General features: G+C 42.1%; 1 protein-coding gene across 1 annotated transcript in view; it reads right to left on the bottom strand.

The window, feature by feature from the left end:
- Window positions 1–22,918, bottom strand: part of LOC130313823 (adhesion G protein-coupled receptor B1-like) — a gene marked incomplete at both ends in the record, with an annotated part of 32,318 nt that extends 9,400 nt beyond the window's left edge. The window contains 3 exons of the mRNA XM_056552668.1: window positions 3,962–4,037; window positions 8,422–8,565; window positions 22,810–22,918. Of these exons, the coding sequence (XP_056408643.1) occupies window positions 3,962–4,037; window positions 8,422–8,565; window positions 22,810–22,918 (329 nt within the window). The remainder of the gene's footprint in view (window positions 1–3,961; window positions 4,038–8,421; window positions 8,566–22,809) is intronic.
- Window positions 22,919–23,685: the final 767 nt, after the last annotated feature.

Raw genomic sequence — 23,685 nt, 5'->3', positions numbered from 1 at the left:
ATGGTGGGGGCAGCATCCTGTCTAGGGGAAACTAGGCACTGCCCATCACCTGCCAATACCATCCCTACAGTGATCATGGTGGGGGCAGCATCATGTCTGGGGGAAACCAGGCATTGCCCATCACCTGCCCAATACCATCCCTACAGTGATCATGGTGGGGGCAGCATTATGTCTGGGGGAAACCAGGTACTGCCCATCACCTGTCCAATACCATCCCTACAGTGATCACGGTGGGGACAGCATCATGTCTAGAGGAAACCAGGTACTGCTCATGACCTGCCCAATACCATCCCTACAGTGATCATGGTGGGGGCAGCATCATGTCTGGAGGAAACCAGGCACTGCCCATCACCTGCCCAATACCATCCCTACAGTGATCATGGTGGGGGCAGCATCATGTCTGGGGGAACCAGGTACTACCCATCACCTGCCCAATACCATCCCTACAGTGATCATGGTGGGGGCAGCATCATGTCTGGAGGAAACCAGGCACTGCCCATCACCTGCCCCATACCATCACTACAGTGATCATGGTGGGGGTAGCATCATGTCTGGAGGAAACCAGGCACTGCCCATCACCTGCCCAATACCATCCCTACAGTGATAATGGTGGGGGCAGAATCATGTCTGGAGGAAACCAGGTACTGCCCATCACCTGCCCAATACCATCCCTACAGTGATAATGGTGGGGGCAGAATCATGTCTGGAGGAAACCAGGCACTGCCCATCACCTGCCCAATACCATCCCTACAGTGATCATGGTGGGGGCAGCATCATGTATAGAGGAAACCAGGCACTGCCCATTACCTGCCCAATACAATCCCTAAAGTGAAGTATGGTGGGGGCAGCATTATGTCTGGAGTACAGTACATAGGAGGATTTGGTCACTGATGGGTGTACAGGAGTAAACACTGCCAACAGCAATATGCTAAATGTGGGGAGAGGGTGAAGCAATGGAGAGACCAATTTGGACTGTATGCAACCTAAGGCCAGCCCTAAATTCAAAATTAGAATAGGGCTACATGGTGGCTTCACCCCTAGACATCTTATTCCTTATCCAAAGTATAGGGGATAAGATGTCTGATCTCGGGGGGTTCGGCCGCTGGTCATTCTGAATATGGAAGCTTGGAGCTTCTGTGTTTGTGACATCACACTACAACCCCTCCATTCATGTCTACGGGAGGGGGGGTGACGGCTGTGGTTGCTCATCATCCGGCATGGAGTTCGCTCTGTGCACTGGATGACTGGGGTGACATGCCAGAGATTGCGGGGGTCCCAGCAGCCTGACCCCCGCGATCAGACATCTTATCCTTTGGATAGAGCTACAGGAGGAGTTCCCCTTTAAGGGTTTTTCCAGGACTTTTATGTTAGTGATATATACCAAAAAAAAAGTAGGTTAGACTCTTATGTTAGGGATCTGCTCCTAGGATAAGTCATCAGATTCAGATGGTGAGGGTCCGATTCCCCCCATTCCTGTGGATCCGTTTATTGAGGGGGCTGTGGCGCTTATGGGAGTGCACAGCGCCGCACATTTGGTAGTGGCTCTACCTGGTATTGCAGCTTAGTCACCATCCAGTGAAGAGTCAAATTGCGTATATGAATTTGTAAACATAGGGTAACAATGAAAACCCCTTCAAGGGTGCATTTAGGCTAAATACTGAAATAGCTCGAATATTAGGTTTGATTTTTGACCATTTAATGGATCCATTGGGGTCTATAAGATTTCCTTTGGCACAAGAACTTTCTCCTCATTTTTTACCAGTGATTTTTCTTACTTTTTGTATCAGTAATCAAATAATTGTTAGATTTTGTGTCTCGTGGAATCCGATCGCCACATAGAGCGCATGGAAACCTATGACACGAAGAGACGGTTTTATTTGCACTCGATGCGTCTCACTTCCATTCTCTTTGCTAATTAGACTTTGTGGAGGAGGAGGGAAGGAGTCCATGTATTTAAAATAAACGCCTTGGAAGAAAATAGAGCGGCATTGAGCAGAGATGTTCTAGTAATCAGTGCAGAACAGATTCAGGAAGGAGCCCCCGGACGCTTCACGTCCCGCCTCAGTGCCCACCTACAAGTGAGGGGAAAAGCTTTTTTGCCCTCGACAGAGCTCACAGCCATACGTGTCCTCTATAAAGCATCTATACTGCCATAATCTGAGAGCCTTCACTCTTCATGAGCCCGTGATGGGAGCGAGAGGGGGTGGGGGGGTTCTTGTCGGCCCCTTTGGCTATTCGGAAGATAATGGTCAATTGCTGCAGATCTGCAGAGAAAATGGTGCCAATTTCCCTCGGATTAACCATTTCTGTCACAATCAGAAGACATAAGCGCAGAATAAGCGCCGTAGCCCGCGGCCGGAGAAGGGTCCGGGGATAAGATAATTTTTCACGGAGACACAGAGTAAACATAAGAGTGGTCATCTTATTTCAAGGTCCATTTGGTCCGAACTGAGATGAAAACGCATTATACGCCTCGACTTCTGAATAGAAAACATGTCACGGGCAGCATCCGGCGAGGCATCACAGGAAGCATAAAACACGTACTCAGGGGCCCCATCGACTGGATAGATGGCAGAATTACACGCTCATCTACAGGAGGAGACGCAGTCATAAAAAACAACAAAAAGCAAACTGTGTTTCTGTTATGTGAACTCTTACTGGATAATTAGCAAATAGAAACGTTTTTATTTTTATTTACTTTACATTTTTTATTTATTAAACTTTTTTTAAGTTAATTTTATTTTCTAAAATAGACAAAGTGTTATTAAGGGTAGGTGAACCCGCTTCTATATGTAACATGCAGAATTCACTCGCGATTTTCAGAAGATTCCAGACCTCTATATAAAGAGGTGAAACCCGCAGGGACATGGACATGCTGTGGACTTCAAGGGGATATCAGGTGCTAGATACTATTTATTTATTTTTTCTAAAGGGATCGTCATGGTTTCCAATCGTCCGGATGGTATTGATTCCCACTGTTTGGAGGTTTATACTGATATCTTGACACAAGGAAATGCTGATCAGTGCAACCAGTGATTGGCCGCGCAGCCACTTCCTGTGTGCCCAGATGTGAACCAGGAAGTCCCAACCAGCAAGGATTGGGCATCATCAGAGGATCCTACAGGGGAATATCTTTTATATCTTTTTTTTTTTCCACACTAAGCCTCTATACAGAAAACTTTTTGAATACCAAACAAGTCCATGGACTTGGAAATGCATTCCGTATATGAGCTGTATGAAGGAATGAACTATGTAGGATTGTATGCATGGTATTAAGACATCACATTGGTGGAAAGGGGTTCGATTCTTCTTCTCATGGGGGATAGAAACCAGTTTGGGGCTCCTCCTTACATCAAGCATTGTGGCAAGTGCAAATAAAATATGGGGCACAACCTCAAGGCTCCTCTCCTAATCTGGTCCTGGAGGTCATCCTGAATGATAAAGTGATGGGGCAGCAAAAGGGTCACATTTGCTATGGTTTTATCCCAGTTATGGTGCTCCCTGGTTAATCTATCATTTGGTCTTGTGGATCACACCAAGACTGCTTAAAGAGGTACTCCGCCCCTAGACATGTTATCCCCTATCCAAAGGATAGGGGATAATATGTCTGGTCGCGGGGGTCCTGCCGCTGGGGATCCCCGCGATCTCTGCTGCGGCACCCCAGACATCCGGTGCACGGAATTAACTTTTCTCCATGTCGGATGATTGGTGATGTGGGGTGGAGGCTCGTGACGTCACCGCCAAGCTCCCTCAGTGCAAGTCTATGGGAGGGACATCACAAGCGGGGTGTGACTGTGACCTCACAAACCTCCGGTGCTGCACCCTATCCTTTGGATAAGCGATGAGATATCTAGGGGAGGAGTACCCCTTAAAATTTTAATTTTGTTGAATGGTTCTCCCTATTTGCTCATCAGGAACCACTTGACCCATAATACAGAAAGTTGAGAAGTCTATGAATTACCGTTGTAGGTTGAGAATGCCGCCCAGGTTCCTGTAGAGCACGGTCCCGACAACAAACATGGAAGAATCATCAGTATCTAAACATAAAAGAAAAAAGAAAAAAGAGAAAACCCATTAAATGAGACAAAAGCAAAGAGACGCACACTGCCGGAACATCACAAGGCGCAGGCCACCAGCTCATCCATGGCATAACAAGCTTTTACTTGGCTGAAATAGATTTTGGGGGGTATGAATAATTCATTGGAAAAGGTTAGAACATGAAGCGCACGTTGTGAATGCAATCTGCCAGAAGTGCCCAGGAGCAGTGTGAAATGCGCCGGAACCATCTTCACCTTTGCATGTCTTGATATGGTTGAACTAACAGATCAGAGGGGAACAGATGAGAAGGTCAATGCCCACCTGAAATCTTCTGGCTCAAGACATTCCCTGACTGAGATCCCAGAAAATTATGGAGATGGACGGACCCTACAGAGGTCTCTCCACGGGACCCTACAGAGGTCTCTCCAAAGGACCCTACAGAGGTTTCTCCACAGGACCTTACAGAGGTCTCTCCACAGAACCCTACAGAGGTCTCTCCACGGGACCCTACAGAGGTCTCTCCACAGGACCCTACAGAGGTCTCTCCACGGGACCCTACAGAGGTCTCTCCACGGGACCCTACAGAGGTCTCTCCAAGGGACCCTACAGAGGTCTCTCCACGGGACCCTACAGAGGTCTCTCCACGGGACCCTAAAGAGGTTTCTCCACGGGATCCTACAGAGGTCTCTCCACGGGACCCATCCATGTCAATAGTGACACGGAGCAGAGGTCACCTGACAAACACTGACTGCAGGAGATTCCTGGGGTGTATGATATATTTATAACATTGTGTGATGTACAGAAGCAATATACATCTTATAATAGATACAATGTACACAGGCACAGAGAATACTGTAATGTTTTTCTGTTTTCTCAAGAAAATCTGTAACATATGTTCATTGTAAACAACATTTCACAGTTTATATATAGAACAGAACAGAACGGGGAGAAAAACCTACAGAGAGTATCTAAAACCTTCACAGGGATTTCTGTAAGACTTCAGAATTATGTTCATATACTGCAGTATTATAGTAGTTATATTCTTGTATATAGGAGGCAGTATTATAGTAGTTATATTCTTGTATATAGGAGCAGTATTATAGTAGTTATATTCTTGTTTATAGGAGCAGTATTATAGTAGTTATATTCTTGTATATAGGAGGCAGTATTGTAGTAGTTATATTCTTGTATATAGGGAGCAGTATTATAGTAGTTATATTCTTATATATAGGAGCAGTATTATAGTAGTTATATTCTTGTATATAGGAGCAGTATTATAGTAGTTATATTCTTGTATATAGGAGCAGTATTATAGTAGTTATATTCTTGTATATAGGAGCAGTATTATAGTAGTTATATTCTTGTATATAGGAGCAGTATTATAGTAGGTATATTCTTGTATATAGGAGCAGTATTATAGTAGTTATATTCTTGTATAGAGGAGCAGTATTATAGTAGTTATATTCTTGTATATAGGAGCAGTATTATAGTAATTATATTCTTGTATATAGGAGCAGTATTATAGTAGTTATATTCTTGTTTATAGGAGCAGTATTATAGTAGATATATTCTTGTATATAGGAGCAGTATTATAGTAGATATATTCTTGTATATAGGGAGCAGTATTATAGTAGTTATATTCTTGTATATAGGAGCAGTATTATAGTAGTTATATTCTTGTATATAGGAGGCAGTATTATAGTAGATATATTCTTGTATATAGGAGCAGTATTATAGAAGATATATTCTTGTATATAGGGAGCAGTATTATAGTAGTTATATTCTTGTATATAGGAGCAGTATTATAGTAGTTATATTCTTGTATATAGGAGCAGTATTATAGTAGTCATATTCTTGTATATAGGAGCAGTATTATAGTAGTCATATTCTTGTATATAGGAGCAGTATTATAGTAGTTATATTCTTGTATATAGGAGCAGTATTATAGTAGTCATATTCTTGTATATAGGAGCAGTATTATAGTAGTTATATTCTTGTATATAGGAGCAATATTATAGTAGGTATATTCCTGTATATAGGAGCAGTATTATAGTAGTTATATTCTTGTATATAGGAGCAGTATTATAGTAGTTATATTCTTGTATATAGGAGCAGTATTATAGTAATTATATTCTTGTATATAGGAGCAGCATTATAGTAATTATATTCTTGTATATTGGAACAGTATTATAGTAGTTATATTCTTGTATATAGGAGCAGTATTATAGTAGTTATATTCTTGTATATAGGAGCAGTATTATAGTAGTTATATTCTTGTATATAGGAGCAGTATTATAGTAGTTATATTCTTGTTTATAGGAGCAGTATTATAGTAGTTATATTCTTGTATATAGGAGGCAGTATTATAGTAGTTATATTCTTGTATATAGGATCAGTATTATAGTAGTCATATTCTTGTATATAGGATCAGTATTATAGTAGTTATATTCTTGTATATAAGGGGCAGTATTATAGTAGTTATATTCTTGTATATAGGATCAGTATTATAGTAGTCATATTCTTGTATATAGGATCAGTATTATAGTAGTTATATTCTTGTATATAGGGGGCAGTATTATAGTAGTTATATTCTTGTATATAGGAGCAGTATTATAGTAGTTATATTCTTGTATATAGGTTCAGTATTATAGTAGTCATATTCTTGTATATAGGATCAGTATTATAGTAGTCATATTCTTGTATATAGGATCAGTATTATAGTAGTTATATTCTTGTATATAGGAGGCAGTATTGTAGTAGTTATATTCTTGTATATAGGGGACAGCATTATAGTAGTTATATTCTTGTATATAGGATCAGTATTATAGTAGTTATATTCTTGTATATAGGATCAGTATTATAGTAGTTATATTCTTGTATATAGGAGGCAGTATTATAGTAGTTATATTCTTGTATATAGGAGCAGTATTATAGTAGTTATATTCTTGTATATAGGAGCAGTATTATAGTAGTTATATTCTTGTATATAGGAGGCAGTATTATAGTAGTTATATTCTTGTATATAGGAGCATTATTATAGTAGTTATATTCTTGTATATAGGGACAGTATTATAGTAGTTATATTCTTGTATATAGGAGCAGTATTATAGTAGTTATATTCTTGTATATAGGAGCAGTATTATAGTAGTTATATTCTTGTATATAGGATCAGTATTATAGTAGTCATATTCTTGTATATAGGATCAGTATTATAGTAGTTATATTCTTGTACATAGGGGGCAGTATTATAGTAGTTATATTCTTGTATATAGGAGCAGTATTATAGTAGTTATATTCTTGTATATAGGAGCAGTATTATAGTAGTTATATTCTTGTATATAGGAGCAGTATTATAGTAGTTATATTCTTGTATATAGGGACAGTATTATAGTAGTTATATTCTTGTATATAGGAGCAGTATTATAGTAGTTATATTCTTGTATATAGGATCAGTATTATAGTAGTTATATTCTTGTATATAGGAGCAGTATTATAGTAGTTATATTCTTGTATATAGGAGCAGTATTATAGTAGTTATATTCTTGTATATAGGAGTCAGTATTATAGTAGTTATATTATTGTATATAGGAGCAGTATTATAGTAGTTATATTATTGTATATAGGAGCAGTATTATAGTAGTTATATTCTTGTATATAGGGGGCAGTATTATAGTAGTTATATTCTTGTATATAGGAGCAGTATTATAGTAGTTATATTCTTGTATATAGGAGTCAGTATTATAGTAGTTATATTATTGTATATAGGAGCAGTATTATAGTAGTTATATTATTGTATATAGGAGCAGTATTATAGTAGTTATATTCTTGTATATAGGAGCAGTATTATAGTAGTTATATTCTTGTATATAGGAGCAGTATTATAGTAGTTATATTATTGTATATAGGAGCAGTATTATAGTAGTTATATTATTGTATATAGGAGCAGTATTATAGTAGTTATATTATCTTTTATATATTATTAAAAAAATTGTGGAAGGATTGAAGTACTGAGACAAATGTCTGAAGTATAAAATATACATTTATACTATATATATATATATATATATATATATATATATATATATATGTTCAAAGTAGTTGAATAATCCATTTCCCCTACAGTTTAGCTTGTAGCTATCTAACCAAACCTCCTTTCCCCCATTAACATGTCGCTTGGCCAACCATGCAGATGTTTTCAGTAAAAGTAAAGGTTGGCTGCTGCCAGACACCGGTAGCTGCAGCTTATCTGACTTAAAACAAAAGGACTGGGAGACCTCCATATACACTTGATACTTGCTCAGTTTCGTTAATATCATTGGGTTAACCTGACAATTATATAATGTGTCTGGCCATATCAGGGTTAGGCTTCTGGTGTCACTTTACCTGAGTCTTCTGAGGAGAGGAGGCTTTTAGAGACTGAGACTTTATCTTCAGAGTTCCGTGCCCATTCCACCATTCCTCTCCAGCCCTTCATGGGGAAACTGATGTCCGTGGGGTTGTTTCCTGGACGCTTGTAGATGCTCAAAACTGGAAAGAAAATGAAAGAACTCATCAGATCCGGTTCTGCAGGTACGAGATCAGAGGATTGTGAAATGTCCTATATAGGTCTTCAGAGAGGAATATTAAGGAAGTCCATGAGGGACTTTATATTAAAAGTTTGTCTAAAAGTTATGGTTGTTGCAAAACTATAACTTCCAGCATGCCCGGACAGCCTTTGGCTGTCCGGGCATGCTGGGAGTTGTAGTTTTGCAACAGCTGAAGGCACATTGGTTGGGAAACACTTTTCTATGTGTATGATGACCTCTCAAATTTTTGTTGACTCTGGATGTCAGAGAGGAGAAGGGTTGGGCAAGTGTCCCCCTGCAGAAAACATGTACGAGTATGTGCTGTCTGGGAATGCTGGGAATTGCAGTTTTATAACAGCTGGAGGCACATTGGTTGGGAAACACTTTTCTATGTGTATGATGACCTCTCAAATTTTTGTTGACTCAGGATGTCAGAGAGGAGAAGGGTTGGAAAAGTGTCCCCCTGCAGAATACATGTACGAGTATATGCTGTCCGGGAATGCTGGGAGTTGTTGTTTGATAACAGCTGAAGGCATATTGGTTAGGAAAAATGTTTCTTTTTGTACGATGGCCTCTTGACTCTTTGTTGACTACGGATGCCAGAGAAGAGACGGGTTGGGCAAGTGTCTCCCTGCATAACACATGTTTAAGTATATACTGTCTGGTCATGCTGGGAATTGTGGTTTTGTATGTTCTATGTGTACAATAACCTCTTGACTTTGTGTTGACTGCAGATGTCAGAGGAGAGACCGGTTAGGCAAAAGCCTTTCTGCAGAATACATGTATATGCTGTCCAGGCATGCTGGAAGTTGAAGTTTTGCAACAGCTGGAGGTACATTGGTTGGCAAACACTGTTCTATGTGTATGATGACCTTTCGACTCATTGTTGAGTCTGGATGTCAGAAAAGAGAAGAGGTTGGACATATGTCCCCCTGAAGAAAACATGTACGAGTATATGCTGTGAGTTGTAGTTTTGCAACAGCTGGAGGCACATTGGTTGGGAAACACTGTTCTATGTGTACAATAACCTCTCGACTGTGTGTTGACCCTGGATGTCAGAGGAAAGACTGGTTGGGCAAGTGCCCCCCTGCAGAATGTATGTATATGCTTTCTGGGCATGCTGGAAGTTGTAGTTTTGCAACAGTTGGAGGCACATTGATTGGGAAAAACTGTTCCATGTGTACAATGGCCTCTCAATTCTTTGTTGACTCTGGATGTCAGAGGAGAGAAAAGTTGGACAAGTGTCCCCCTACGAAATACATGTATATATGTTTTCTGGGTATACTGGAAGTTGTAGTCTTGCAACAGCTGGAGGCCCATTGGTTGGGAAACACTGTACAATGTACACAATGTAATCTCAACTCTTTGTTGAATCTGGATGTGAGAGAAGAGAAGGGTTGGGCAAGTGTCCCCCTGCAGAATTAATGTACGAGTATTTGCTGTCTGGGCATGCTGGGAGTTGAAGTTTTTCAACAGCTGGAGGCACATTGTTGGAAAACACTGTTCTATGTGTATGATGGCCTCTTGACTCTTTGTTAACTCTGGATGTCAGAGGAGAGAAGTGTTGGGCAAGTGTCCCTCTGCAGAATACATGTAGATGCTGTCCGGGAATGCTGGGAGTTTTAGTTTTGCAACAGCTGAAGGCAGTAAATAAGAACAGATGTATTAAAACCATCTTAGGGTGTAAATATGGAACCTAATAAGTTAAGTAACCCGTGTGGGAACAGATCTTTGGGACGTCATCAGGGAGCGTACAGATTATGTCCCAAACCCAAGAACACCTACCAGGGATGTTTCGTAAATCCTTTGTTTCCTCAGTCCGCCATTAATTGTTGTTTACGGCGAACGCTAAAGTGGAATAGGAGAGAGGAGAGATGTGGCGTAGAGTCTCATGATTTATTTAAATGGACTTGTTTATGTTGCTTTCTGGATACGGAGGGCGCTATTCACTGTCAGGGTGTATACGGGAGAAATATAATATGTGTCTAATGTTCTACATGAATGATGTATGAGAGCAATGTATATAAAGTGCCGAGTGGTGGAGCAAAGTAAGAAAGATTTATCAAGGGATCATTGCAAACACGTCTCTGCTACAACAACAAATGTGGGCCGAGCGACTAAATGAAGGGACCGGTGATATCATTCACTCGTGTTCTCGGGGACTTGGAGAAATCTCAGTTCTGGGGCCAGTTTGGCCAGAAACCAATTTATGGTGAATAAAGTTATTTTTGCCTTAATAACTGGGAAGTGTACAAGATTATCTTCAGCTAAAAAAAAGAAAATAAAACAGTCAACCAGGAAGCTGACACCAAATGTAACAATCACTCATGCAAAACTACAACACCCAGCATGCCCAGACAGCATATACTCGTATATGTATTCTGCAGGAAGACACTTGCCCAACCGTTCTCTCCTCTGACATCCAGAGTCAACAAAGAATTAAGAGGTCATCGTACACATAGAGCATTGTTTCCCAACCAATGTGCCTCCAGCTGTTGCAAAACTACAGCTCCCAGCATGCCCGGACAGCATATACTCCTACATGTATTCCGCAGGGGGACACTTGCCCAACCCTTCTCTCCTCTGACATGGCCTCTCCTCTATCGCAGTCAACAAAGAGTCAAGAGGCCATCGTACACATGACAAAGAAGAATGTCTGACGAAGAAGAGAATATAAATTCTAGACACTCCCTGGATGGGTTGTCTACTAGATCTAGACTATGGGCCCCTATAAAACAGCCACCGCATGTGAAGGTCTTAATTCTTACAATCCTGTTAACACAATAAAAAAGTGTGCTAAAAGAGCATACTACATAGGGCATTATCTAACATAAGACTGTCCCTGTATCTCTCCCTATATCTGTCCCTGTACTTTAATCTATATCTGTCCCTGTATGTGACCCTATATCTGTCCCTGCATCTGCCCCTAAAGCTGTTTCTGTATAGGACCTCAGCGTATCTAACCCTGTATCCAGCACTGTATTTGTCCCCATATCTGTCCCTGTATCTGACCCTGTATCCAGCACTGTATTTTTCCTTTTATTTGTCCCCATATCTGATCCTGTGTCCAGCCCTGTATTTTTCCTTTTATCTGTCCCCGTATCAGTCCCTGTATCAATCCCTGTCTCTGTCCCCGTATCAATCCCTGTCTCTGTCCCTGTCTTTGTCCCTGTTCCTGTCCCTGTTCCTGTCCCTGTTCCTGTCTTTGTCCCTGTTCCTTTCTCTGTCCCTGTCTCTGTCCCTGTCCCTGTCTCTGTTCCTGTCTCTGTTCCTGTCTCTGTCCCTGTCTTTGTCCCTGTCTCTGTCCCTGTCCCTGTCTCTGTCCCTTTTCCTGTCTCTGTCCCTGTTCCTATCCCTGTCTCTGTCCCTTTTCCTGTCTCTGTCCCTGTTCCTATCCCTGTCTCTGTCCCTGTTCCTGTCTCTGTCCCTGTTCCTGTCCCTGTCTTTGTCCGTCTCTGTCTTTGTCCCTGTCTCTGTCCCTGTCTCTGTCCCTGTCTCTGTCCATTTCTCTGTCCCTGTCTCTGTCCCTGTCCCTGTCTCTGTCCCTGTCCCTGTCTCTGTCCCTGTCCCTGTCTCCATCCCCGTATCCATCCATGCTTGTATCCTGAGTATTTTTACTGAAACAAATTGTCTCCATTTTCACCCCCCCTCCCCCACCTCCCTCTGTACCAGCTCTAAACACTTCGATAGGTTTGGTCGCCATCTTTTATAAATTTGCAAAATAAAAAGCCACCTCTCACTTCTCACCCACCTCTTCCTTCCAGAACAGAACTGCAGTAAAAGTAACTTATGTTTTGCTCTTTCCTCCCTTAATTTATCTTAATGTTGCGAATCTCATTAAAACCCAAAAATGTCCTTTACGGAGGCGACGAGCAGCCGTTCCTGGACACCTGGTGATTAGGCGAAGCCTTGTTTGTTGCTAGGATGACTAAGTGACGGCGTTCATCCCGCTCTGCACCTCCTGATGACCAATAAATCTCGGCTCTTATTGACAAAAGAAGAAGAAGAATAGTGGGGGGGTGGGGGGGGGGGGGGAACGTCCAATTTACAAATGTCCCTAATGAGACCCTTTCTGTCCGTCCATAATACTGGAGTATAATAACATTCCCCGGACAGTATAATACATCTCCATCTTGTTTACCACATTTCGGGTAGACTGTTATTCAGCCCGCACCCGCCTTCAGCTCCATTTTGATTAAATGAATAAATTATATTCTGTACCATCTTGCATCTCCCTCCAATTTTCATTAGCCGTGACTCTCCTAACTGTCCTCGGGCATTGCTGAATTTTTCGTATAATGTCCTTAATTTTCGGAGATTTATTTATTTATTTTCATGGAAAAAAATAAGTAGTATACTAATTTGCATATGTACCATGTAATACAGTGGTCTTCAATTTGTGGACCTCCAGCTGTTCAAAAACGACCAGCATGCCCAGACAGCGCATACTTGTACATGTATTCTGCAGAGGGACACTTGCCCAACCTTTCTCTCCTCTGACATCGACGTTCAACAAAGAGTTGAGAGGCCATCATACATATAGACCAGTGTTTCCCAACCAATGTGCCTCCAGTTGTTGCAAAAATACAATTCCCAGCATGCCCGGACAGCATATCAGCATATTCTCGTACATGTATTCCGCAGAGGGACACTTGCCCAACCTTTCTCTCCTCTGACATCCATGTTCAACAAAGAGTTGAGAGGTCATCATTCATATAGAGCAGTGTTTCCCAACCAATGTGCCTCCAGTTGTTGCAAAAATACAATTCCCAGCATGCCCGGACAGCATATCAGCATATACTCGTACATGTATTCTGCAGAGGGACACTTGCCCAACCTGTCTCTCCTCTGACATCCAAAGTCAACAGAGAGTCAAGAGGTCATCATTCATATAGAACAGTGTTTCTCAACCAATGTGTCTCCAGCTGTTGCAAAACTACAACTCTCAGCATGCCCGGACAGCCTTTGGCTGTCCGGGCATACTGGGTGTTTTAGTTTTGCAACAGTTGGATGCATATCAATAGTGTTGAGCGCAAATATTTGAAATGCTAATTTTTACCACAAATATTCTTTAGCTGTCCGGGCATGCTGGGTGTTGTAGTTTTGCAACAGCTGGATGCACAACAATAGTGTTGAATATTCAAAATGGAAATTTTTACCGCAAATATTGGCACTTTGCGATTTCGCGAAAAATTTGAATATACCGATATATCTACGTAATGATGGTGTGGAGCACGAATATTTTGTATATGCGAATATGCAAATATAAACAAAAATTGTCACTTCCAGGGGACACTGATCCCTCCCTTCTTTTATATGAAATATATAATTTCATTACAAATTTTTGCATGAAAATAAAAGGGAACGAACATAGCGAATATGCGAATTTCACGAACATATTACGAATATTCATCCATATATTCGCAAAATATCACAAATTTGAATTACATTACACACCAATAGGAAAACACTGTTATAGGGAAAGGCTTTTGGACAACCATGATCAACACTTCCCGCACCTACCAATACAAAGAAAGAAAGGGAAAAGCAAAAGTATGCATCAGGTCATCAGAGTTGGCTATCCTGGGATGCTGGGAGTTGTGGTTTTGCAACAGCTGGAGGTCCACAGTTTGAAGACCACTGGTCTAATATATATAGGGTCCTCCTAACTCTTCCCCGACTCCTCTCTGGGCATGCTGGTAGTTGTAGCGTTGCAACAGCTGGAGGTCCGCAGTTCGGTGCACAGTTTGGTCAACATTTTATATTTCTATCCTCAGAAGGATAAGCTGCCCCCAGAGGTGTCTGGCAGTGGCTTATCCCTGTTTCCCCATTCAGCTAAGTGAACTTTGGCCAAACCAACTTACTGCATTATGCAGCTTCTGGAATAAAGCATTAAGCAGATAAGTAAACTATTTGTATTCATTTTTAGCGTCAGACGTGAGATCGCTTGAATAAATACATTTCTGGGAGATTTATTCCACCAAGGGAGAAAATAGAAAATTCTAGGTACTCCAGACCCTGGGCACAGATGAGATGGCGATTCTGGGTTAAACTCTTTTATTTTTACAATCCTTATGTCCAGTGTAAAAATACTGCATGATCATTATGAATCCCTGAAGAAGTCAAGTCAGATTCAAAACACGTCGGAGATGTTAGATTAAAAATAGCGGTTTGTGGTCATGGCTATCATAATGGATACATACCGGTAAACAACAACAAAACACCATACAAACCAGTGGCTTGATGTGTGCCATAAGCCGTGCATGGGAGCACACCTGTAGACGGCATCAAATACACCACAGTAGGAAAGCATAGTGTTGAGCACGAATATTTGTAATGAAAATTTTATATCGCGAATATCGGCACTTTACGATTTTGTGAATATTTAGAATATAGTGCTGTATATTCATAATGACGAATATTCAGGTTTTTTTCACATGCAAATTTTTATGCAAAAAAAAAAGTGAACGAACATAGAGAATATGCGAATTTCGTGAACATAGGACAAATAATTGCCAATATATTTGCGAAATATCGCGAATTCGAATATGGCCGCTGCCACTCATCATTGGAAAGGAAGCAGAGGTGTCAGCAGAGAGCACTCTGCTTATGATGTCAGCAGAGAGCTCTGTGTTCCAAAAAGAAAATAATTTCCTCTATAGTATTCAGCAGCTAATAAGTGCTGGAAGGATTAAGATTTTTTAACAGAAGTAATTTACAAATCTGTTTAACTTTCTGGCACCAGTTTATTTAAAAAAAAAGTTTTCCATCGGAGTACCCATTTAACAAAATAACTAGTAGTCAATGTAGCCACAGGGAAAGGCAGCAACAGGCTATCAACGGTTGAATTACCAATAAATTGCAGTAAAGAATTCAGAACGGTGACCGGGCATCACTTCATCTCGGCACCTGACTTGGAAGTTTTAGTGGACGTTAAACATTAAATAAAATGTTACGAAAAAGAAAAAAAAAGGTTCGTACTTTCAGCTCACCATTTGCCAGAATATAAAAAGGAGAAGATGTCCATTTGCAGGGAGAACAGGAAACAAGAGCCAAGCCATATCCTTGGTTCATACAATCCAATACAAAAAGACAGGGGTTCCAGCTCCACCAAAAAATAGTTAAAAATAGGTAACTTTAATTCATATCATATTAAAAAAATGATGAAAGGAAAACACACATAACAAAAAAGTGCTCTAGTGAGTTAAAAACCCACTTCCACCGACGCGTTTTGAACAAATATGTTCTTAATCATGGCATATGCCATGATTAAGAACATATTTGTTCGAAACGCGTCTGTGGACATGGGTTTTTAATTCACTAGAGCACTTTTTTGTTATGTGTGTTTTCCTTTCATCATTTTTTTAGTATGATATGAATTAAAGTTACCTATTTTTAACAATTTTTTGGTGGAGATGGAACCCCTGTCTTTTCGTATTGGATTAAAGAAAATGGTTGCGCTGCCACTTAAAGGGGTACTCCGCTGCTAACTGTTCCGAACACTGGAGCTGGCATCGGGAGCTTGTGACGTCATTGCCCCACCCCCTCATGATGTCACACCCCGCCTCCTCCATGCAAGTCTATGCGAGGGGGCGTGACGGCAGTGACACAGGAACCCCTAACTGAGCAAACAGTTTCTACAAGGCAACTAGATTTGAAGGGACTACATGAGGAGGTTCTAAGAGTAAAAAATCATCTAAATAATGAAGAAAAAAATAACAACCCGACTCATGCTGCAAAGCCCGGTGCAGAGCGCTGGCAGGCTGGTCAAACAACCGCGGGCTGCTCTTGGACCCGAACGTTAACTTATTAGCAAAATAATACTGTCACAGCCATTTGACCCCATACAACTTCCACAGATCTTTTTTAACCAGCAGTAACTTAAAGGGGTATTCCGGGCAAAAACATTTTTAATATAGAGAGAGAGAGAGACAGGTGAGCAGAGACGTCTAATATAGAGAGAGACAGTACTATGGCCAACAATTGGACATTAAATGGGTCTAGTCACGTGGCCGTGGATTTCTGTGGACAAGCCGTGCGGGGGTGAGCTCGGAAACATCCCAAGCAGACATGGAGGAGCCGGCACTGGCTGTAATAACATGAGGCTCGGTTGTAGTTGTTACCCAACTGGCTTTTACCTAAATAATGGACAGGGCGCCCTAACCTATCCACTGTAGCTGGCACTTTACTGCCACCGCTCTTACCGGAAGTATCACCATGAAAACCCCCGTAATTGCACCAAAGAGCTGTATGGGAGATAGACCGGCAGGTTGTACAGGTAGGTGCTTTCAAGCCTGCAAAATGGCGACAAAACAGCTCGTGTCAAGAATCGCCCAATTAGTAACTAGGTTAAACTGAGTAAGTGCGGCAGCCTCCATGGCCGAGAACGATTTGTGGTAGTCGTAAAAAGCCGTCCCACCGTACTTATATGCCAACTCCGACACCTTGAACAAGTATAAATCCATCTCCTCCATTCTCTCCGGATTAACAGAGCAAACCCCATCCCTGTACATACTAAGGACAAATTCCTGACTGGTGAGGTTACGATTGAGCCTGGTGTCTTTTCTTTTGAAGACTACCGAGACTTCTCCGCATGTAACTGTCTTGGAGTCAGTAACATCATGAGAAGCGATCAGAAGTGACGCTAAATTTACATCCTTCCCATCTAAGATATCCTTACAGATAGAAGACATAGTAAGCTGGGGCAACATCTTGGGAACCCGGAACCCTACCTGCCCCAGACACTTGGGAAGGAATTACAGGTACGACAATAGGTACAGCCGACCCCTGGGGACCATTCTTCTCCATGCTTCGGGCTAAGCCATCAATAACCTGTAAAGTTCCGCCTTTTTGGCAGTAGCAGGAAAGGGAGTCCCTCGGTCGTGAAGCTCCTCCATTAGTCACGAGATAGTCCAGAAGCGGTAAGAAGACGCATCCCCAGAAACCCTGGAGTGAGTCTCAGGGATGGAAAGAGCTTTTTCAATGCCCGACCCGTGTGACATAGTAATATAGAAGCAGACCTGTAAGAATTAAAACTGGAGGCCATGAGCGACCCAATGACAGAAACGTGACAAATACGAACCAGCAGAAATACTGACCTGACCAGTAACTGCAGAAATGGAAAGCAAAGCGAATCCACCACAAGCTCGACCTAAACAGAAACAGGCTGCGATTAAATGGGTACTCCGCTGCTCAGCGTTTGGAACAAACTGTTCTGGAGCCTGCTGGAGCCGGCGGGAGCTTGTGACGTCAAAGCCCCGCCCCCTTATGATATCACACCGCCCCCTCAATGCATGTCTATGGGAGGGGGCATGACAGCTATCACGTTCCCTCCCTTAGGCTTGCATTGAGGGGGCGGGGTGTGACGTTGTGAGGGGGCTGGGCTATGAAGTCACAAGCTCCCGGCGCCAGCTCCAGCATTCGGAAAAGTATGTTCCAAACCCTGAGCAACGGAGTACCCCTTTAACGGAAGGCCCCAAAGGACAGGCCAGATGGAAACATGCGTGGAGGGAGAACCGGAACCTAACTGTGAGTCAAGCACTCGAGCATCTCCCCCAAACCAGACAAAGCTTTCAACCAGAAACACACCGCCACCCAACTAACTGATTGTCATTGTAACTGAAAGGCGTGTCAGAAACAACAACTGCATTGCATCCCAGCTGAAAGACGAGACAGATATAACGGGTATGCAACATGCTGCTCTGAAGATGAGTCAGGAACAATAAGCGACTGTGTACCCCAAGCCTGTAGACGTGACTGACAAAACAGGTATACGCCGTCCTATGTGCTAATAAACTATTGTCTTGAGAAACGGGAGAGGAACAATAGAACATAGTATATCCTCAAATCCTGACCGTGACAGATTAAGAGAGGTATAAACTACCTATGTGTGTTGCTCTGATGACGTGTCAGTAACAGCAACACAGTGTACCCACAACCTGAAAACGTGACTGGCAATACAGAAATACACAGTCAAAATATGAAAACGAACGAAATATAAAAACAAACGTGCCCAACACCTGAAACCTGGCGAGGCAGGCCCGAAACTAGGTATTGCTGAAATAGGAAGTGAATGTCAGTGTGCCCCACTAAGTGAAAGTGAAACGGAGAAAAACATGCAAGTGAGGAATTGGGACATCTGCAACCCGTGCCAGGTAAGCCGACACCCCCAGAACAGGTGTACCCCATACGTGAGTGATAACATGGAAGTAAGATGGGGGGGGGGGGGGGTAGCTCGAAACCACAACCTGACCCACCTGAGCCAAGAACAAGCTGTAAACGTTCGCTAACGGAGTGAATATAGCAAACGCCTGACAAATAACTGTGATAAAACATATTAGCAAAACAACTTACGACCCGCTGCAAACCCGCACGAAACCGAAACCTAAAATAACTACCAAATATATATATATATAATTTTATTTTAATATTATTATTATTTTTTTTTTATAAATTATGCAAACACAAAATGCTGATGGTAGAAAGCACCCTGCTGTAAACAAAAGCTCAACCCCTATACCCCCCTTTTTTCCCATAAACTTAAACATAACAGACACATTTTATTATTATTATTATTATTATTATTATTATTATTATAGATTTTTTTTAATTTAAAACGCCCAATCAACAACTGCAGAGCGCCAGACCTGGACCATCCTGGGATACACTGCTCCCCCGCCCCTACCGAAAGCTAACAAACAAGCTGTAACTTAAAGGGGTACTCCCTTGGAAAACTTTATTTATTTATTTTTTTAATCAACTGGTGCCAGAAAGTTAAACAGATTTGTAAATTACTTCTATTAAAAAAATCTTAATCCTTCCAGTACTTATTAGCTGCTGAATACTACAGAGGAAATTCTTTTCTTTTTGGAACACAGAGCTCTCTGCTGACATCATGACCACAGTGCTCTCTGCTGACGTCTCTGTCCATTTTAAGAACTGTCCAGAGTAGGAGAAAATCCCCATAGAAAACATATGCTGATCTGGACAGTTACTAAAATGGACAAAGATGTCAGCAGAGAGCACTGTGGTCATGATGTCAGCAGAGAGCTCTGTGTTCCAAAAAGAAAATAATTTGCTATGTAGTATTCAGCAGCTAAAAAGTTCTGGAAGGATTAAGATTTTTTTATAGAAGCAATTTACAAATCTGTTTAACTTTCCGGAGCCAGTTCATATATATAAAAAAAAGTTTTTGCCTGGAATACCCCTTTAATTACTTGTCCATCATCGGGAGTTGTACAATTTTAATGGGAGAAGTGTCCTGTGAAGGTCCATTTACATGGGTAACCTACCTGTAACACCCTCCCTAAACACTATGGCGAAGGGAAAAAGTATCCGATCAACTGATAATTTTGTACATTTGCGCTGACAAAGAAATGATCGGTCTGTAATTTTATATATATATATATATATATATATATATATATATATATTTTTTTTTTTAATCAACTGGTGCTAGAAAGTTAAACAGATTTGTAAACTATTTCTATTTAAAAATCTTTATCCTTCCGGTACTTATTAGCTGCTTTATACTACAGACAAAGTTCCTTTCTTTTTGGATTCCTTTTTTTTCCCGTCCACAGTGCTCTCTGCTGACACTTCTGTCCATTTTAAGAACTGTCCAGATTAGAAGCTTATCTCCATAGCAAACCTCTCCTGCTCTGGACAGTTCCTGACATGGACAGAGGCGTCAGCGGAGAGCACTGTGGTCAGACAAATAAAAGAAACCCAAAAAGAAAAGAACTTCCTCTGTAGTATAAAGCAGCTAATAAGTACTGGAAGGATAAAGATTTTTAAACAGAAGTAATTTTCAAATCTGTTTATCTTTCTTGCACCAGTTGAGTACACCTTTAAGAGAGTGCTCCTAATCTCAGCTTGTTACCTGTATAAAAGGCACCTGTCCACAGAATCAATCAATCGGATTCCAAATACTGATTTCACTGCGCAAAATACAAATGTAATCATAACCTATGTGACGTGTTGTTCAGGATTTATTTTGTCATTCTGTCTCTCACTGTTCAAAAAAAAAAAAAAAAAAATGATAGTTTGATCATTTCTTTCTCCTCATGGCGACCTATAGGGGGATCATGTGACCATACACGTCATTCTGCCTCCTCCACTGCGCCTGTGCAGTGTAACGCATTGCAGTCCTACCTACAGGGCGACATACCTACAGGGGGTCCTACTTACAAGGAGGCAGGCAACCTATAGGGGGCAAGCGACCTACAGAAGGAAACCTACCTACATGCAGGTCCTACCTAAATGGGGCGTGCCAGCGACAGGGTTGGAACACACTGCTTTGGGGGCCCAAATATACCCTAAGTTGTGCTCCTGCAGGTGCAAAACTACAGCTACCATCATTGGTTGCCCATGCATGTCAGGAGCGGTAGTTTTGAAGTATTTCCCAACCAGGGTGCCTCCAGCTGTTGCAAAACTACAACTCCCAGCATGCCCGGACAGCCGTTGGCTGTCCGGGCATGCTGGGAGTTGTAGTTTTGCAACAGCTGGAGAACTGTAAGTTGCATTAGACTAGTGGTCTCCAAACTGTGTATCTCCAGCTGTTGCAAAACTGAACTGTTGTCCGGGCATGCTGGGAGTTGTAGTTTTGCAACAGCTGGAGAACTGTAAGTTGCATTAGACTAGTGGTCTCCAAACTGTGTATCTCCAGCTCTTGCAAAACTACACCTGCCAGCATGCCCGGACAGAAAACGGCTGTCCGTGTATGCTTGGAGTTGTAGTTTGGCAACAGCTGGAGAACTGTAGGCTAGTGGTCTCCAAACTGTGGCCCTCCTGCTATTGCAAAACTACAACTCCCAGCATGCCCAGACAGAAAACGTCTGTCCACACATGCTGGGAGTTGTAGTTTTGCAACAGCTGGAGAACTGTAGGTTGCATTAGACTAGTGGTCTCCAAACTGTGGCCCTCCTGCTATTGCAAAACTACAACTCCCAGCATTGGTTTCTGATGAATGTCAGGAGCTGTAGTTTTGCAGTGATTCCCAATCAGGGTGCCTCCAGCTGTTGCAAAACTAAACTGTTGTCCGGGCATGCTGGGAGTTGTAGTTCTGCAACAGCTGGAGAACTGTAAGTTGCATTAGACTAGTGGTCTCCAAACTGTGTATCTCCAGCTCTTGCAAAACTACAACTCCCAGCATGCCCGGACAGAAAACGGCTGTCCATGCATGCTGGGAGTTGTAGTTTTGCAACAGCTGGAGAACTGTCGGTTGCATTAGACTAGTGGTCTCCAAACTGTGGCCCTCCTGCTATTGCAAAACTACAACTCCCAGCATTGGTTTCTGATGAATGTCAGGAGCTGTAGTTTTGCAGTGATTCCCAATCAGGGTGCCTCCAGCTGTTGCAAAACTAAACTGTTGTCCGGGCATGCTGGGAGTTGTAGTTCTGCAACAGCTGGAGAACTGTAAGTTGCATTAGACTAGTGGTCTCCAAACTGTGTATCTCCAGCTTTTGCAAAACTACAACTCCCAGCATGCCCGGACAGAAAACGGCTGTCCATGCATGCTGGGAGTTGTAGTTTTGCAACAGCTGGAGAACTGTAGGTTGCATCAGATTAGTGGTCTCCGAACTGTGGCCCTCCTGCTATTGCAAAGCTACAACTCCCAGCATTGGTTTCTGATGAATGTCAGGAGCTGTAGTTTTGCAGTGTTTCCCAACCAGAGTGCCTCCAGCTGTTGCAAAACCACAACTCCCAGCATGCCCGGACAGCTAACGGCTGTCCGGGCATGCTGGGAGTTGTAGTTTTGCAACAGCTGGAGAACTGTAAGTTGCATTAGACTAGTGGTCTCCAAACTGTGTCCCTCCAGCTGTTGCAAAACTACAGCTCCCAGCATGTCCGGACAGCCATTGGCTGTCCGGGCATGCTGGGAGTTGTAGCTTTGCAACAGCTGGAGGCACCCTGGTTGGGAAACACTAGGTTATAGACCAGAGCTGTAGAGGGTAATCACAATGTAGGATACAGGATGCGGCACTTATTGTTGCTGACACGGATGACGCTGTTCACACTGCACATGTCTGACCACACACCCTGAGCCTATCCCCGCAGCACGCGCTCTCTGAATGCAGTGGTGTCTGCTGCAGCTGAACTGCAGAGCAGAGAATGCGCTGAATACATAAGCAGCTGCCGGTGAGCGACCAGCGCCGCCTAGTGGTGTCTGAGGGGAGGCGCACTCTGCACAACATCACACACCTACCCAGATTGTCCGTCACTTGGTACGAATCCTTAAAATCCTTCATCCGGAATCCAATGGCGTCTATGAAATCTTCTACCAGTCTGAACAGATCCTTAACACTCAGCCCCATCTGGAGAGCAGAAAAGAGAGAAAGGCATTTATTATTAGGGGCATAGCAAAGCTGGGTGCGACAGGAAACCCTATTGTTAACTGGGATTTATAGAGAGAACTCACAAGATGTGACCTGCAGTCCTATGTAACACCAAAGATAACAGTGATAACTCTCTGAGTACAGATAATGTATAGATGTGACCTGCAGTCCTATGTAACACCACAGATAACACAGTGATAACTCTCTGAGTACAGATAATGTATATATGTGACCTGCAGTCCTATGTAACACCACAGATAACACAGTGATAACTGAGTACAGATAGTGTATAGATGTGACCTGCAGTCCTATGTAACACCACAGATAACACAGTGATAACTCTCTGAGTACAGATAATGTATAGATGTGACCTGCAGTCCTATGTAACACCACAGATAACACAGTGATAACTCTCTGAGTACAGATAATGTATAGATGTGACCTGCAGTCCTATGTAACACCACAGATAACAGTGATAACTGAGTACAGATAGTGTATAGATGTGACCTGCAGTCCTATGTAACACCACAGATAACACAGTGATAACTCTCTGAGTACAGATAATGTATAGATGTGACCTGCAGTCCTATGTAACACCACAGATAACACAGTGATAACTCTCTGAGTACAGATAATGTATAGATGTGACCTGCAGTCCTATGTAACACCACAGATAACAGTGATAACTGAGTACAGATAGTGTATAGATGTGACCTGCAGTCCTATGTAACACCACAGATAACAGT

This window comes from Hyla sarda, unplaced genomic scaffold (genome assembly GCF_029499605.1).
Source record: "Hyla sarda isolate aHylSar1 unplaced genomic scaffold, aHylSar1.hap1 scaffold_1784, whole genome shotgun sequence".
NCBI lineage: Eukaryota > Metazoa > Chordata > Amphibia > Anura > Hylidae > Hyla > Hyla sarda.
Note: the sequence above shows the minus strand (reverse complement) of the source record. Positions and strands in the feature narration are given on the sequence as shown.